Source organism: Pseudophryne corroboree, chromosome 2 (assembly GCF_028390025.1).
Source record: "Pseudophryne corroboree isolate aPseCor3 chromosome 2, aPseCor3.hap2, whole genome shotgun sequence".
Classification (NCBI taxonomy): domain Eukaryota; kingdom Metazoa; phylum Chordata; class Amphibia; order Anura; family Myobatrachidae; genus Pseudophryne; species Pseudophryne corroboree.
This window is the reverse complement of record NC_086445.1, coordinates 281,554,682-281,572,861: the sequence shown is the minus strand read 5'-3', so window position 1 is coordinate 281,572,861 and position 18,180 is coordinate 281,554,682. Positions and strand designations below refer to the sequence as shown.

Genomic DNA, 18,180 nt, shown 5'->3' with positions numbered 1-18,180 from the left:
CGGAACCACAATAGGTTGGTTGATGTGAAACGCAGGCACCACTATAGGAAGAAATTGCTGACGAGTTCTGAGTTCAGCTCTGTCCTTGTGGAAATTTAAATAGGGACTTTTATGAGACAAAGCCCCCAACTCCGACACACGTCTTGCTGAAGCCAAGGCTAACAGTGTGACGGTTTTCAACGTAAGATATTTTAAGTCCACCTCCTGTAATGGTTCTAACCAGTCCGATTGGAGGAACTGCAGCACCACGTTGGGATCCCGAGATGACGTGGGAGGCACAAAGGGAGGTTGGATGTGCAGAACACCTTTCAAGAACGTCTGGACCTCACGGACAGAAGCCAATTGTTTCTAAAAGAAAATGAACAAGGCCGAAATCTGGACTTTTATGGAGCCCAGACATAGGCCCACATCCACACCTGCCTGCAGAAAAAGCAGGAAACGTCCCAGATGAAATTCCACAGCAGAATAATTTCTGCTCTCACACCAAGAGACGTATTTCTTCCAAATACGATGGTAATGCTTAGACATTACCCCCTTTCTGGCTTGGATCGTAGTCGGGATAACCGTGTTAGGGATCCCTCTCCTGGCTAGAATCAGCCGTTCAACTACCATGCCATCAAACGTAGACGTGGTAAGTCCTATTAGACGAACGGGCCCTGTAGCAGAAGATCCTCGCAAGGAGGTAGAGGCCACGGATCTTCAAGGAGCATCTCCAGAAGGTCCGCGTATCAGGCCCTTCTTCGCCAGTCTGGAGCAATGAGTATTGCTTGAACCTTTTCCCTTTTTATTCTCTTTAGAATTCCTGGGATCAGAGGAAGTGGAGAAAACACGTACAGCATCTGATAGACCCATGGAGTCATCAGGGCGTCTACCGCCACCGCCTGTGGGTCTCTCGATCTGGAACAATACCACTTGAGCTTCTTGTTGAGCCGAGAGGCCATCCTGTCGATCTGTGGATATCCCCATCAACTTGTCAAGCACCTGAACACTTTTGGGTGAAGGCCCCACTCCCCCGGCTGCAGGTCGTGTCTGCTGAGGAAGTCTGCTTCCCAATTGTCTTCTCCCGAAATGAAGACCACTGACAACGCCACAGCGTTTCTTTCTGCCCAGAGGAGAATTCTTGACACCTCTGACATTGCTGCTCTGCTCTTTGTTCCGCCCTGTCGGTTTATGTACGTCACTGCCGTCACATCGTCCGACTGGACCTGTATGGCCGATTTTAAAGAAGATGTGAGGCCTGCAGAAGGGCGTTGTATATGGCCCGGAGTTCCAGAATGTTGATTGGAAGGACAACTTCCTAACTTGACCATCTTCCTTGAAACTGCACCCCCTGAGTGACTGCTCCCCAACCTCTGAGGCTTGCGTCTGTGGTTAACAGATCCAGTTCTGAATTCCGAACCACCGACCTTCGAGGTGAGAAGTCTATAGCCACCACAGAAGAGAGATCCTGGCTTTTGGCGACAGACTGATCCTCTGGTGCATATGAAGATGCGATCCGGACCATTTGTCCACCAGATCGAGCTGGAAGGGACTTGCGTGAAACCTTCCGTATTGAAGAGCCTCGTAAGAGGCCTCCATTTCCCCCAGAAGGCTAATGCACAGATACACCGACACCCGGGTTGGCTTCAGGACGTCCCGAACCATCGACTGGATCACCAATGCCTTCTCCAATGGAAGGAACACTTTTTGTGACTCCGTGTCAAGTATCATTCCCAGGAATGGGAACCTCCGTGTTGGCTTTAGGTGAGATTTCGGAAGGTTCAGAATCCACCCGTGATCCTGGAGGAGTTTTGTTTAGAGACCAATGCTGTCCAGCAACCTTTCCCTGATGGTGCGGAATTATGTTCACTCCCTGTTTGCGGAGTAGAAACATCATCTCTGCCATCACTTTGGTGAGCACCCTTGGTGCCGTGGAGAGACCAAAGGGCAGGGCCTGGAACTGGTAGTGACAGTCCTGCAGTGCAAACCGTAGATAAGCCTGATGAGGCGGCCAGATCGGAATGTGAAGGTACGCATCCTTGATATCCAGAGACACTAGGAATTCCCCTTCCTCCAGACCTGAGATTACCACTCTCAGAGACTCCATCTCCAATTTGAACACCCGTAAGTACGGGTTCAAACAAGTTGGAATAGTACCCCTTGTTGAGCAGATGAGGTGGAACTGGAACAATGACCCGAGTCTGTACCGGTTTTTGTATGGCATACTGTAAAGTTATACTTGCCTCTTGTGAAATTGGCAAGCCTGATTTTGAAGAATTTGTGAGGTGGGAGCTCTTGGAACTCCAGTCTGTAGCCCTGGGAAATAAAATCTATGACCCAGGGATCCTGGAACGAACTTGACCAGATCTGACTGAAGAATTGTAGTCGCGCTCCCATCTGACAGTCTTCCAGGCATTGCGGTCCACCGTCATGCTGAAATCTTTGAGGAAGCAGAGCCTGAGCTCTGTTCCTGAGCACCTGCAATTGCTGGTTTGCGTAGTTTACCTCTAGCACCGCCGGATGACGTAGAAGCGCCTCTGGATTTGCCCTTGAACTTGGACGTCCGAAAGGACTGTGACTTAGAAACTGAATAAGTCTTCTTGGTAGGGGGGGCTGCGGAAGGAAGATACGTAGACTTACCCGCAGTAGCTGTGGAGATCCATTTGTCTAGGTCATCTCCAAACAAGGCCTCTCCTGTGAATGGTAGGCCTTCCACGCCTTTCCTGGAGTCCGCGTCAGCAGTCCACTGGCATAGCCACAAGCCCCTGCGTGCAGACACTGCCATAGCAGTGGTGCGTGCGTTAAGCAAGCCTATCTCTTTTATGGCTTCCACCATAAAGTTCGCAGAGTCCTGTATATGCTGCAGGAGTAAAACATCCCCCCTAAACAAGGAATCTAACCCCTCAATTAGGTTACCTGACCATTTTGCAATAGCTTTTGTGATCCACGCACATGCAATAGTGAGTCTCTGGGCCACCGCAGCAGCTATGTACAATGATTTGAGTGTAGTCTCAATTTTACGATCAGCCGTGTCTTTTAGGGAGGCTGCACCAGGAAGAGGCAATACAATTTTTCGTGACAGCCTCCAGAGGAAAGGGAAAAGATGAGCAACCTTTTAGGGATCTGACATTTTTTATCAGGATTAACCCACGGTTCTTCAAACGGGGTATTCAATTCCTTTGACACAGGAAAAGTGACTGAGGACTTCTTTTTTACATTAAAATAAGATTCCCCACACTCCTCTGACACCTTATCAGGAATATGCAGAACATCTGATAGCTTCTATAAGAGCCTTTATTCCCTGTGACAGAGCCGCACCCCCCCTCCCCCCCTCCAAGTCTACCTCACCCTCCTCCAAGTCTGATCCTTCAGCATCGAATTCAGACTGCAGGATATTAGCCAAAGATCGCTTTTGCGTACAAATGGGAGGGGATTGAGACGCTGTTTTGGGGACCGAGTCTCTGCTCATAAACTCATCCACAGTCTTTTTTTAAGTATTGCGTCTCTTTCTCATTGCAGGACAGTTTTGTAGAAAGAGTGGAGATCATTCCTTTCAGAGAATTAACTCACTCTGGTTCAGTCCCACCATTCTGTGAGCCCCCTGGTGAAGAGGAACACTCAGCTGTACAAGAAACACACTCTTTGCCTGACATAATGTAAATGTGACAGCACACACACACAGGAAAAGGTTAAGCACAATTAACCCACAAAGAGCCCTTCAGGGAGACACACAGTTGTTTGGAGCCAGCCCCCATCGCGGCCCTACCGCAAATGACAAGCTTAGCCGTGTTGCAGACTAAGTACCCCGATAGGGGACTTAATACACTAGTAATCGCCCCGCCCCCTGCTATGACCCCCTGGTACCGCTGAGGTAATTTGGAGTCACAGTCAGCGTCTGTGTCCACTGCAGAGGGAAAATAGCGCTGGTGAGCTGCTGGATCCTCTCATAGTAAGCCCCGCCCCTTCAATGGCGCGCGGTCATCCCGCTTTTTTTTTATACTGGCTGAGGAATTTGGTGCCTAAAATGGACAGAAACCGTTTTAAGGCTGTGTTGCCAGTATGGGTACAGTGTACTGAGACGCAGTTGTGTACTGTGTCCGGAGATGCATTCCGCCCCGGTTAGAAGCCGTACGTCTCCATACCCTCGTGCCGCCATAACGGCCGGCGCCCCGATAACCTGGGACACCGGCTCAGTACTCGCCACTCTTCATTCTTCTGGCTCTGTTAGGGGTGGCGGCGTGCTGCGGGAATGTACTCTCGCCGTGGTGGTGTTTGCGAATAGTTCCCTCAGGAGCTCAGTGTCCTGTCAGCGGGGAACGGGACCATTAACCATTCAAGAGGTGGGGCCCTCCCCCTCCCCCTAAGTCCCACGAAGCAGGCAGGCTGGTGCCACCCAGCCCTGCCTGAAAATAACAAACATATAAAATAAATGCTGAAAACTCTTCAGGAGCTTCCTTCAGCATGACCGGCTCCTCCGGGCACATTTTCTAAACTGAGTCTGGTAGGAGGGGCATAGAGGAAGGAGACAGCCCACACTATAAAATTCTTAAAGTACTTATGGCTCCTAGTGGACCCGTCTATACCCCCATGGAACTAAATGCACCCCAGTATCCTCTAGGACGTAAGAGAAACAAGGTTAGGTATTAGCAGACACAGAAAGAGGGCAAGCTTGCAATCTATGGGACAGTATATTATTTGGCTGAATAGTAAGGTTCATTGTGACAGTGGTCCTATTTTGTGAATTGTTATATTTTTAGAAGTGTTTTTAATTCTCTATTGATAGCCGATATTGTATATTACCTGATCCTTTCTGCTTGATGGTAATGTGCCATATCTGTTACATGTGAGGGCTATCTGCTCTCATCCAGCAGAAGCTGTTGGAGCCACAGTAGTTGAGTATAGGGAGAAATCCAGAGGATTACCCCAAATACCCTCCTTTTCCTGTACAGTAATATGTAGTGTTTATGTGAGAAGGGAAGGAAATACGATTCTTGGGGGAACCTTCCTCACTAGCGACTTGCGTGTTACAAAATATATGTAATCCATTCTTGAGCACATGTCCTGGATTCCAGCTGCACTAAGAGGTTTTCTGTTGCTATGCAGATTACATTTAAAGCATGTTTCTCTAACGTCCTAGTGGATGCTGGGAACTCCGTAAGGACCATGGGGAATAGCGGGCTCCGAAGGAGGCTGGGCACTCTAGAAAGATCTTAGACTACCTGGTGTGCACTGGCTCCTCCCACTATGACCCTCCTCCAAGCCTCAGTTAGATTTCGTGCCCGGCCGAGGTTGGATGCACACTAGGGGCTCTCCTGAGCCCTTAGAAAGAAAGTATAATTTTAGGTTTTTTATTTTCAGTGAGACCTGCTGGCAACAGGCTCACTGCAGCAAGGGACTAAGGGGAGAAGAAGCGAACTCTCCTGCTTGCAGCCGGATTGGGCTTCTTAGGCTACTGAACACCATTAGCTCCAGAGGGATCGACCGCAGGCCCAGTCCTTGGTGTTCGGTCCCGGAGCCGCGCCGCCGTCCCCCTTACAGAGCCAGAAGCAAGAAGAGGTCCGGAAAAACGGCGGCAGAAGACATCAGTCTTCACCAAGGTAGCGCACAGCACTGCAGCTGTGCGCCATTGCTCCTCATGCACACTTCACACTCCGGTCACTGAGGGTGCAGGGCGCTTGGGGGGGGGCGCCCTGAGCTGCAATAAAAACACCTTGGCTGGCAAAAATACCACAATATATAGCCCTAGAGGCTATATATGTGGTAAATTCCCCTGCCAGAATCCAGAAAAAAGCGGGAGAATAGGCCGCGGAAAAGGGGCGGAGCTATCTCCCTCAGACACACTGGCGCCATTTCTCCTTCACAGATCCGCTGGAAGGAAGCTCCCTGGCTCTCCCCTGCAGTCTACACTTCAGAACAGGGTAAAAACAGAGAGGGGGGGCACTAAATTTGGGCGCAATGCATATATAATATAAAAAGCAGCTATAGGGGACATAACTTAGTTAGTCCCTGCATTATATAGCGCTCTGGTGTGTGCTGGCATACTCTCACTCTGTCCCCCCAAAGGGCTTTTGTGGGTCCTGTCCTCATTCGGAGCATTCCTTGTGTGTGTGCGGTGTGTCGGTACGGCTGTGTCGACATGTTTGATGAGGATAATGATGTGGAGGCGGAGCAGATGCCTTTAGAAGGGATGTCACCCCCTGTGGGGCAGACACCTGAGTGGATGGGCTTATGAAAAGTAATGAGTGCACGTATAGACTCCTTATATAAGAAAATCGACGACATGCCAAATGTGGGACAGCCGACTTCTCAGCTCGTGCCTGCCCAGGCGTCGCATGGGTCGTCAGGGGCTCTAAAACGCCCGCTACCTCAAGCAGACCCAGATGTCGACACGGATACTGACACCAGTGTCGACGATGAGTCAAACCTGATGCCCACTAAGGCCATTCACTGTATGATTGAGGCAATGAAAGAGGTGTTAAACATTTCTGATATAACTACTGGTACCACTAAAAAGGGTATTATGTTTGGAGAGAAAAAACTACCCGTAGTTTTTCCCCCATCAGATGAATTAAATGAAGTGTGTGAAGAAGCGTGGGCTTTCCCTGATAAAAAATTGGTAATTCCTAAGAAGGTACTAATGGCGTTCCCTTTCCCGCCAGAGGATAGGTCACGTTGGGAAACACCCCCTAGAGTGGATAAAGCGCTCACACGTTTGTCTAAAAAGGTGGCACTACCGTCTCCGGATACGGCCACCCTCAAGGAACCTGCTGATAGAAAGCAGGAGGCGATCCTGAAGTCTGTATATACACACACAGGCATTATACTTAGGCCAGCTATTGCGTCAGCTTGGATGTGCAGTGCTGCCGCTGCGTGGTCAGATAAACTGTCAGAAAATATTGACACATTAGACAGAGACACGATCCTGTTAACCATAGACCATATAAAAGACTCAGTCTTATATATGAGAGATGCACAAAGGGAAATCTGCCGATTGGCATCTAAAGTAAGTGCATTGTCCATTTCTGCTAGGAGAGGCTTATGGACTCGCCAGTGGACAGGAGATGCAGATTCAAAAAAGCACATGGAAGTGTTACCATATACGGGTGAGGAATTATTTGGGGATGGTCTCTCGGACCTAGTTTCCACAGCAACGTCTGGGAAGTCAGCATTTTTACCCCATGTCCCCTCACAGCCTAAGAAGGCGCCGTTTTATCAGGTTCAGTCCTTTCGGACCCAGAAAAACAGGCGTGGAAAAGGCGGGTCCTTTCTGTCCAGAGGCAGAGGTAGGGGAAAAAGACTGCAACAAACAGCAGGTTCCCAGGAGCAAAAGTCCTCCCCCGCTTCTTCTTCCAAGTCCGCCGCATGACGGTGGGGCTCCACAGGCGGAGCCAGGTACGGTGGGGGGCCGCCTCAAGAATTTCAGCGATCAGTGGGCTCGCTCACAGGTGGATCCCTGGATCCTTCAAATAGTATCTCAGGGGTACAAACTGGAATTCGAGGCGTCTCCACCCCACCGGTTCCTAAAATCTGCCTTGCCGATTGCTCCCTCAGACAGGGAGGCGGTGCTAGCGGCAATTCACAAGCTGTATTCCCAGCAGGTGATAATCACGGTACCCCTACTTCAACAAGGCCGGGGTTACTATTCCACACTATTTGTGGTACCGAAACCGGACGGTTCGGTGAGACCCATTTTAAATTTGAAATCCTTGAACACATACATAAAAAAATTCAAGTTCAAGATGGAATCGCTCAGGGCGGTTATTGCGAGCCTGGACGAGGGGGATTACATGGTATCCCTGGACATCAAGGATGCTTACTTGCATGTCCCCATTTACCATCCTCACCAGGAGTACCTCAGATTTGTGGTACAGGATTGCCATTACCAATTCCAGACGCTGCCGTTTGGACTGTCCACGGCACCGAGGGTATTTACCAAGGTTATGGCGGAAATGATGATACTCCTTCGAAAAAAGGGAGTTTTAATTATCCCGTACTTGGACGATCTCCTAATAAAAGCGAGGTCCAAGGAACAGTTGTTGGTGGGAGTAGCACTATCTCAGGAGGTGCTGCACCAGCACGGCTGGATTCTGAATATGCCAAAGTCACAGCTGGTTCCGACGACACGACTACTGTTCCTGGGTATGATTCTGGATACAGTCCAGAAAAAAGTGTTTCTCCCGGAGGAGAAAGCCAGGGAGTTGTCATCTCTAGTCAGAGACCTCCTGAAACCAAAACAGGTATCAGTGCATCGCTGCACGCGGGTCCTGGGAAAGATGGTGGCTTCTTACGAAGCAATTCCCTTCGGCAGGTTCCATGCCAGAATCTTTCAGTGGGACCTGTTGGACCAGTGGTCCGGATCGCATCTTCAGATGCATCGCTTGATAACCCTGTCTCCAAGAACCAGGGTGTCGCTACTGTGGTGGCTGCAGAGTGCCCATCTTCTAGAGGGCCGCAGGTTCGGCATACAGGACTGGGTCCTGGTGACCACGGATGCCAGCCTTCGAGGCTGGGGGGCAGTCACACAGGGAAGAAACTTCCAAGGACTATGGTCGAGTCAGGAGACTTCCCTTCACATAAATATTCTGGAACTAAGGGCCATCTACAATGCCCTAAGTCAAGCAAAATCCCTGCTCCTACACCAGCCGGTGCTGATCCAGTCAGACAACATCACGGCAGTCGCCCATGTAAATCGACAGGGCGGCACAAGAAGCAGGATGGCGATGGCGGAAGCCACAAGAATTCTCCGATGGGCGGAGAATCATGTACTAGCACTGTCAGCAGTGTTCATTCCGGGAGTGGACAACTGGGAAGCAGACTTCCTCAGCAGACACGACCTCCACCCGGGAGAGTGGGGACTTCATCCAGAAGTCTTCCAGATGCTGGTAAACCGTTGGGAAAAACCACAGGTGGACATGATGGCGTCCCGCCTCAACAAAAAGTTAAAAAGATATTGCGCCAGGTCAAGGGACCCTCAGGCGATAGCTGTGGACGCTCTAGTGACACCGTGGGTGTACCAGTCGGTTTATGTGTTCCCTCCTCTGCCTCTCATACCAAAGGTATTGAGAATAATAAGAAAGCGAGGAGTAAACACCATTCTCGTGGTTCCGGATTGGCCAAGACGAGCGTGGTACCCGGAACTTCAAGAGATGCTCTCAGAGGACCCGTGGCCTCTACCGCTCAGACAGGACCTGCTACAACAGGGGCCCTGTCTGTTCCAAGACTTACCGCGGCTGCGTTTGACGGCATGGCGGTTGAACACCGGATCCTAAAGGAAAAGGGTATTCCGGAAGACGTCATTCCTACGCTTATTAAGGCCAGGAAAGATGTTACGGCAAAGCATTATCACCGCATATGGCGGAAATATGTTGCATGGTGCGAGGCCAAAAAGGCCCCAACAGAGGAATTTCAACTAGGTCGATTTCTGCATTTCCTGCAAGCAGGAGTGAATATGGGCCTAAAACTAGGCTCCATTAAAGTACAGATCTCGGCTCTGTCGATTTTCTTTCAAAAAGAACTAGCTTCAGTACCTGAAGTTCAGACATTTGTGAAAGGAGTGCTGCATATTCAGCCCCCATTTGTGCCTCCTGTGGCACCTTGGGATCTCAACGTGATGTTGAGTTTCTTAAAATCACATTGGTTTGAGCCACTAAAAACCGTGGATCTGAAATATCTCACGTGGAAAGTGGTCATGTTATTGGCCTTGGCTTCAGCCAGGCGAGTGTCAGAATTGGCGGCTTTATCATGTAAAAGCCCTTATCTGATTTTCCATATGGATAGGGCAGAATTGAGGACTCGTCCCCAGTTTCTCCCTAAGGTGGTGTCAGCGTTTCACCTGAACCAGCCTATTGTGGTGCCTGCGGCTACTAAGGATTTGGAGGACTCCAAGTTGCTAGACGTTGTCAGGGCCCTGAAAATATATGTTTCCAGGACGGCTGGAGTCAGAAAATCTGACTCGCTGTTTATCCTGTATGCACCCAACAAGCTGGGTGCTCCTGCTTCTAAGCAGTCTATTGCTCGCTGGATTTGTAGTACAATTCAGCTTGCACATTCTGTGGCAGGCATGCCACAGCCAAAATCTGTGAATGCCCATTCCACAAGGAAGGTGGGCTCATCTTGGGCGGCTGCCCGAGGCGTCTCGGCTTTACAACTTTGCCGAGCAGCTACTTGGTCAGGGGCAAACACATTTGCAAAATTCTACAAATTCGATACCCTGGCTGAGGAGGACCTGGAGTTCTCTCATTCGGTGCTACAGAGTCATCCGCACTCTCCCGCCCGTTTGGGAGCTTTGGTATAATCCCCATGGTCCTTACGGAGTTCCCAGCATCCACTAGGACGTTAGAGAAAATAAGAATTTACTCACCGGTAATTCTATTTCTCGTAGTCCGTAGTGGATGCTGGGCGCCCATCCCAAGTGCGGATTGTCTGCAATACTTGTAAATAGTTATTGTTAACTAAAGGGTTATTGTTGAGCCATCTGTTGAGAGGCTCAGTTGTTTTCATACTGTCAAACTGGATATAGTATCACGAGTTGTACGGTGTGATTGGTGTGGCTGGTAAGAGTCTTACCCGGGATTCTAAATCCTTCCTTATTATGTCTGCTCGTCCGGGCACGGTGTCCTAACTGAGGCTTGGAGGAGGGTCATAGTGGGAGGAGCCAGTGCACACCAGGTAGTCCTAAATCTTTCTAGAGTGCCCAGCCTCCTTCGGAGCCCGCTATTCCCCATGGTCCTTACGGAGTTCCCAGCATCCACTACGGACTACGAGAAATAGAATTACCGGTGAGTAAATTCTTATTTTTTTATTTATTAACATTTATATAGTGCCAGCATACTCTGCAGCACTCTAATAAAATGGGTCTGGGTATTAACAGGCAGCAGAACAGAGCACGTGGGCCACTTACAGCTTATGTTACAGTTGGCATGACCGAGCGTCACACACCGCACCTATAATGCTGTTTCACTCCCTTGTCTAACAGGTGCAGATGAGTTAGCAATACAGATGGAATGCAGCATATGGCACAATGGGCATGTACTATAACTTTCAGGGGCTGCCCAATCACACTATTAAATGTGCCATATAAGCTTATTCGACCTGTATGTGAAACCATAAAGCAAAAACACAAATATGGCCCAAGTTAAAACTTTGGCATACATAGTCTTTGGTGTGGTATAAAAGATAGTGTCTAATTAGACAGTCAATAGATAGACACCATATGTTAGACAGACATTAGGTCGACGGGGTCAAAAGGTCGACATGAAAAAGGTAGACAGTACAAAAGGTCGACAGGGTCAAAAGGTCGACAATGGAAATGGTCGACATAAAAAAGGTAGACACCATGTTGTTTGCATTTTTGTGGTTTGTGTGGATAGTTTTGTCATCTGGGACCCCCAATTGTAGAAAGCCATAGCCTCGCGGGGCTCGCTTCGCTCGCCACGCTTTGGGCTCAGTGGCTCGCTGCGCTCGCCACAAGGTTTATAACCAACTGTATGCCGACATGGATAGAGAAAGTATGAAATAGTCCAAAAACATGTTAAATAAAAAAACAACATTTGTCTATCTTTTTTTATGTCGATCATTTTCACGTCGACCTTTTGACCCTGCCGACCTTTTGTATAGTACCTTTTCATGTCGATCTTTTGACCCTGTCGACCTAATGTCTGTCTAACATATGGTGTCTTTCTAATGACTGTCTAACTAGACGCTGTCTAGCTATCAACCGGATACCCATCGTCTTGCCATGCAAACAATCATTTTTCCCTGTGATCCTTTACCCGTGCCTCTATTTTGGTGAGATATATTTCTGCATGTGAATTTATGAAGCTCTTGTGCTGTTTAATAAATGAGTCATTCTCTAGCCAAGATCGGTCTACTTGAGGCTATTCAATATATCTTCTTCTGGTAGTAATGGTAACAGCAGTAGCTGGAGCAGTCTGGGATTGGAGGGAGACATGTGTGAAGAAAATGTATCCTTCCCGCCATCAGACAGGTTGGTCTAGTTATAGGCAATGCATGCAAGTAGGCTAGTTTGTAATTCCATGTGCATGATGTCTTCTAAGGGACGCGGGAACCTTTGAGTTTGCATGTTGGATCTGACTTTTCAAACGTTCACCTTTAATTTCTAACAATTTATTTTATTTTCTGACTATCGATGACTTATTTCCTATCTGTTCTGTTTATTGTTGGTTTATTTTTGTACTATTACTGCTGCTGAATAAAAATAAAGTGTACAGTAAAAATTGAGTTAGTAGAATTCAGCTATCTGCGTAAAAAGGTTACATTCCCTAGCAGAGTTTAGGGCTGGGCTCAGAGTAATTTTTTGGATACATACATACTTCCAGTAAGACTTTTCCCAACAAATTGCCACCAAACATACAATATAGTTTGACCTAGTATGAGAACACATCTGGAAATAATCACACACGTGTACTGTATATAAGGGTGGGTACACATTAGGCCAATATCGGCACAATTTGCCGTATAAGAACAACAAAATAGTGCATATCGCTCCAGCAGGTCGCATGCGACATCTTCCGGTTGGCCGTGCTGCATGGGCCAAACAGAAGTTATCGCATGATACCCTGCACTGTGTAATCATTAATTATATTGGCTAGTGTGTACGGCCAGTCTTCGCTGGTCCAGGCCAAAGGGGATTCAGGCCAACCATCAGGACGATTGGCCATCGCTCTGATGTGTACCCAGCCTTAGATAATTGAGGCTCAGGTGCCTGAGCCTGACATCACATTTTCCAGAGTGATGCAAGATAGAGAATCCCTTTCTCCTAAGCAGTTGGTGTGTGCCTGTTTTCTGCTGAATAAGTGAAGCAGGCACAACCTCGGACATACCTCTCTCTCTCTCTCTCTCTCTCTCTCTCTCTCTCTCTCTCTCTCTCTCTCTCTCTCTCTCTCTCTCTCTCTCTCTCTATATATATATATATATATATATATATATATATATATATAGAAACCTCCGCTATTACAGGCGTAGGCTCATAGATTTTGATATAAATAATTTGTTTTAGTAATATGTAGGGATGTGATTAAAAGTGATTAGTGAATTTGTTTATAGCTATTATTGTAGCTTTGGACTTGCCAGAAGGTTTAACGTTTAGGAGAAGTGGAAAATGTAGGCGCAGCCCCCAGTGTACGTCACTAACCAGCAACACTTACGCTTGTCTGCTTTTGTGTTGCGCTGGATTCTCTACCTTAGTAACTACCAGCTACATCTAGTATGTTCTGCAATAAGTTAAGCAAAGAATCAGTGTTTTGCAGTAGCTACGGTACGCCAGACAGTAAACCCTTTGTCACAGTTTGAATGTAAATGTGTCCAACATGGGTAGGCCTGCTTTGGCTATCTATCTGTTGATGAGCCTTGGCATTCTCCACTAACTCAGAGAGCATTCTGGGAATTCACCAGCTGTAGTGCCAATCCTTCTCTCCTTGCTCACGTTTCGGTGCCAGATAACCTTTTTTGTGTTCTTGCACTTTATTATCTCTGCATGAAAACTTGCATGAATAACCAATTTACAAGTCAGTGAATCAGATTACTTCAGATATCCGATTTGTTTTCAACTAAACCAGTTTTTGCTTATTTAAATGTAGTGACTGTACAGAAGATAAAGATGAAGAGCCCAAAGTAACTGCGGAAGGTACAGTATGTTTATATCTTTAAGAGCTAGCACTGGTGACCACATAGGGATAGGTGCTTTGAAATCCATGGAGAAGGGACTGCAAGGAATTGGCAGTGTATTGTGCTATAGACAAGTAGGGAAGACACTGTACATTATAGAGTCGTTCACAGCACACAATAAGGATCATCTTGTTAGCTGCATATTTTTGGGCAGACTACACCTCTTATTGTGTTTTGTAAATGTGCCAAATTGTCTGCAGTGCACATACACAGCGGCTACTACCCAGTTTCTCCTGGGAATTCTGTATATGACCATTTACAAATTGCAAGTCTACATAATGGAAATGTGCGTTTGTGAGAATTTTAAAACCATAATTAAAGTCCTGTCTGCTGTCACTAGCACCACCCCTTCATAAATTGCAGTACAACTATTTCTCTTCTGTGTCTTAGAATGCTAAAATGTCCTCTTTTAATGTGCTTGTTACATTGATATTTGTAATGGCACTTTCCTGGGTGACATCCCATTAAAACTATAGGGCAGCAGCTGATCTCTGTAATCTCCAGGGAACACAATAAAATAGGTCATTTTGCAAGAAGCTCTGTCTTCCCACCAGCCTTCCGTTAAACACATTCTCCCACCACGTGAATCTTGTTATACAGGATATCCTGTCCTACAGAACACAATCCCTGCAGTTGGTCACAATACGAGAGGTATGAGTGCGCCTGACCTGTCTTTAGCTAAGAGCAATTAGCTAAGACCTAAGATCTGTCCTAGTAATGACACCTGGAATCACAGAGATAATAATGTCTTCTCTAACTTTGCAATTCACATTCTTGTTTCTAAGGCACGATGCCAAGCCGTGCAGCACGACGACCCGAAGATGTCACATGTGACCCACGGGAGCACGCAGTTTTGTGTACACACCAGACGATTTGTTCCAATATGAAAAATCGACCTAATATCATTCTAGTGTGTAACCACCCTAATAGGGGTATCTAATTAGCCACTATTAATTACCGCAGTTAATTGTCTCGCCGTGGGCTATCCTATTAGCCCCGATAAGCAGTCATGAGCCGTGGCTTATTGGGGATTTTGTTGCACCTGCCTCAGGCAGGCAAAACCAAATCCCCGGAAACAGACCCATTTTCACCCGAAAACGGGGCTATTTCTACCGAATTCACACAGGTTCAGTGAAACCGGGAGATAATGTATTTTATTACAGGCAACCAAATTGAATAGGCTGTATAAAAACATACAGGTGAAACATCATGAAAAATATCAAAAACTGTACTTTTTCGCATCGATGCATCTTTACCTGTAATTGGTTACCACCCCTTAGAGAGGGATGAAGTGGAGAGCGAAAAAGTACCAGCCAATCAGCTCCTAACTGTTACAGGCTTTGTTTGAAAAATGAGAGTTAGGAACTAGTTGGTTGGTACTTTATCTCTGCCCACTTTATCTTACCGGTCTATGTACTAAGCCTTGGAGAAAGATAAAGTGGGCAGAGATAAAGTACCAACCAACCAGCTCCTGTCAATTTCAAACACAGACTGTAACATGGCAGTTAGGAACTGATTGGCTGGACTTTTATCTTCATCCACTTTATGCACTAAGCCTTAGGGGTAAATTTGCGAAGATGGTAGTTCTATTTAAGATGGGATGTTGCCCACAGCAACCAATCAGATTCCAGATATCTTCTAGAAGGTGCTAGATAAATGAGAAGCTATGGGCAACATCCCATCTTAAATAGAACTCCCATCTTAGTAAATTTACCCCTTAGAGTGAGAGAAAGTGAATGGAGATAAAGTATCAGCTGCTGACTGTTACAGGCAGGAGCTTAGTGCATATGCCCCTAGAGGGGCATATGCACTAAGGTGTCTATGTACTAAGCCTAGGAGAGAGAGAAAGTGGATGGAGATCCACCAACCAGCTCCTGCCATTTTTCAAACACAGCCTGTAGCATGCATACTTTTGGATTTAAATTGTTACATTTAAGATTGGTTCCCATGTTTGACACAGAGTAGTTTTCCTGTTTCAGGATGAGAATACTATACAGTGGTTCTCAACATGTACTTGTTTTCCAGGTCACCTATGAATCTTTAAAATGCGACAGTTGGTCACACACCTGTGCTCCTGCTAGGCGACATGGAAAACATGAACTGAGGCCCTCATTCCGAGTTGTTCGCTCGTTCTTTTCCTTCGCATCGGTGCGATTTTCCGCTAACTGCGCATGCGCAATGTTCGCACTGCGGCTGCGCCAAGTAAATTTGCTAAGAAGTTTGGTATTTTACTCACGGCATTACGAGGTTTTTTCTTCGTTCTGGTGATCGTAGTGTGATTGACAGGAAGTGGGTGTTTCTGGGCGGAAACTGGCCGTTTTATGGGAGTGTGTGAAAAAACGCTGCAGTTTCTGGGAAAAACGGGGGAGTGTCTGGAGAAACGGATGAGTGTCTGGAGAAACGGGGGAGTGTCTGGGCGAACGCTGGGTGTGTTTGTGACGTCAAACCAGGAACGACAAGCACTGAACTGATCGCAGATGCCGAGTAAGTCTGGAGCTACTCAGAAACTGCAAAGAAAAATCTTTTCGCAATATTGCGAATACTTCGTTCGCAATTCTGCTAAGCTAAGATACACTCCCAGAGGGCGGCGGCTTAGCGTGTGCACTGCTGCGAAAAGCGGCTAGCGAGCGAACAACTCGGAATGAGGGCCTGAGTGCGGGTCGTGAGGACCAGCTAAACAGTAATGGAAACAATGGGGCAGATGTATTAACCTGGAGAAGACATAAAGAAGTGATAAACCAGTGATAAATGCAAGGTGATAAACACCCCAGCCAATCGGCTCCCATATGTAAATTAACAGGGGCTGATTGGCTGGTGCGTTATCACCTTGCACTTAACACTGCCTTATCTCTGGTTTATCACTTCCTTATGCCTTCTCCAGGTTAATACATCTACCCCAATGGGCCTAATTCAGAGATGGACAGTTTTGTAGAGTAGCTGCATCTTCGGACGCAGCTGCTGTGCAAAAATATGCTAATGCCTGCAGGAGGCATCTAAAGGAAAAAGACGCCTCCAGCCGGCATCTCAGATCCGAGTGCTGTGTCCGAAGACAGTTAAGCCTAAGCTTACTCAGAATGGCCACCTTCTGCCCACTTGCAAGGCCAGTAAAACTGCATTGGAATACGCCTCGCCGCTCCCAGAAAATGGTTACATGCCTGTTTTATGGAAACGCTGAAATCTTCCAGGACTCATTGTGTGCATGCGCCGTCCCACTCACATCAGAGATGTACATAAACCATCAGGTCTACGTTCATCTCTGAATCAGGCCCAATGTACTATATACAGAACAGCTGTGACCACTTTCCTGTCAGTAGCCAGTTTTATAAGTGTGACCATTTGTTACCACTGTTTTCTTTAGAGAATTTGTTTTATTTCTCAGTTCTAGAGCAGCACTGCAAGACTTTACTGATTAGAAACGTTGATGTGGGCCCAAGTGCGGTTGAGCCACAGTTGCGGGTCATGTTACAGTGGATCGCTGCATCAGAGGCTGGGGTTTCTGAGCTATACTTTCCAGAGAATGCCAAGAAAGAGCTGATGCCTGTAAGCTTATATTTTTGTGCAATATAAAACACATTTGATATTATGTACAGAACAAATGGAAGCGCCAATATAAAATACACGTAGGTTATTTGCGCGTCATGTGTATGCATTCTGGCACTGGGCCTAGGCATGTCTGGAATTAATGGAATGATGTGGAAAATCTGCTCAGGAAAACCAATTATAACGATCAAATTCCAAAATATTATATATGCTATTAATAGTTTATTTTTAGTTTGGGTGGTCCAGAATATATAGCACAGTACTGAGAAAATCTAAGCGCACACTGTGATGGGGCACTCAAGGATAAGAAAATATCTACAAGTAAATTTATCTGAGTGGCCGTCTGTACTGTGACAACTAAGGCTAGTACGTTCTACATTAGGGCAACATTCTATAATATTTAAATGATCCCGTTTTATTTCAATATCTTCATTGTCACCCTTTAATAAGCATATATATTGTTTAATTTATTCAGCAAGTAAGTTATTCTAAAAACCAGTGTCTGCATTTTTGCTACTTATGTGACAAACTAAAGTAAAAAAAGGGGGACATCCTTGGGGGAATTGGGGGGTTTGGGTCTCCGAAAGTGGACCAGCCATTTCATTGATCTAGCATGTTTTTTGTTTTGTTTTTTATTTTGTTTTTTAATAGTAGTTTTAAATATGTTACCAATTAATACTGTAGTAATGGACACACACAAACCATTATCTGTGCAAAAATAAATTTTGGGTAGATAAGCAAATAGCAGTAGAGTGTAATAATTCTACTGTGTTTATAAAGCATCGGCATTTTAGCTGGCATTGTAAAATGAGCACTTCATTTTGTTTTGTTCTTGTGCAAGATGATCTGTACTTAGGGCCTAATTCAGTATGGAACGCTGCTGTGCAGTGTGCGTATGCGCAGAAGCCGCACTGTGCGAGCACACACAGTAAGATGCGACGACATCTTGCATGTCAAACGCCTCTGCCTGATTTC

The 18,180-nt window shown here is 46.6% G+C and overlaps 1 protein-coding gene across 5 annotated transcripts in view; it reads left to right on the top strand.

Annotated features, from left to right (window-relative positions):
* AKAP11 (A-kinase anchoring protein 11) overlaps nucleotides 1-18,180 on the top strand; it is a 246,602-nt gene that overhangs the window by 182,648 nt on the left and 45,774 nt on the right. For 4 of the 5 annotated variants that reach the window (XR_010214542.1, XR_010214538.1, XM_063952863.1 and 1 more), the window contains exons 9-11: nucleotides 11,882-11,965; nucleotides 13,578-13,624; nucleotides 17,045-17,205. Coding sequence is in view for 3 of the 5 variants with exons in the window: in XM_063952863.1 (XP_063808933.1) it covers nucleotides 11,882-11,965; nucleotides 13,578-13,624; nucleotides 17,045-17,205 (292 nt within the window). In the remaining 2 variants the exon portion in view is untranslated. The remainder of the gene's footprint in view (nucleotides 1-11,881; nucleotides 11,966-13,577; nucleotides 13,625-17,044; nucleotides 17,206-18,180) is intronic. The other variant, XM_063952864.1, reaches the window with a different exon arrangement.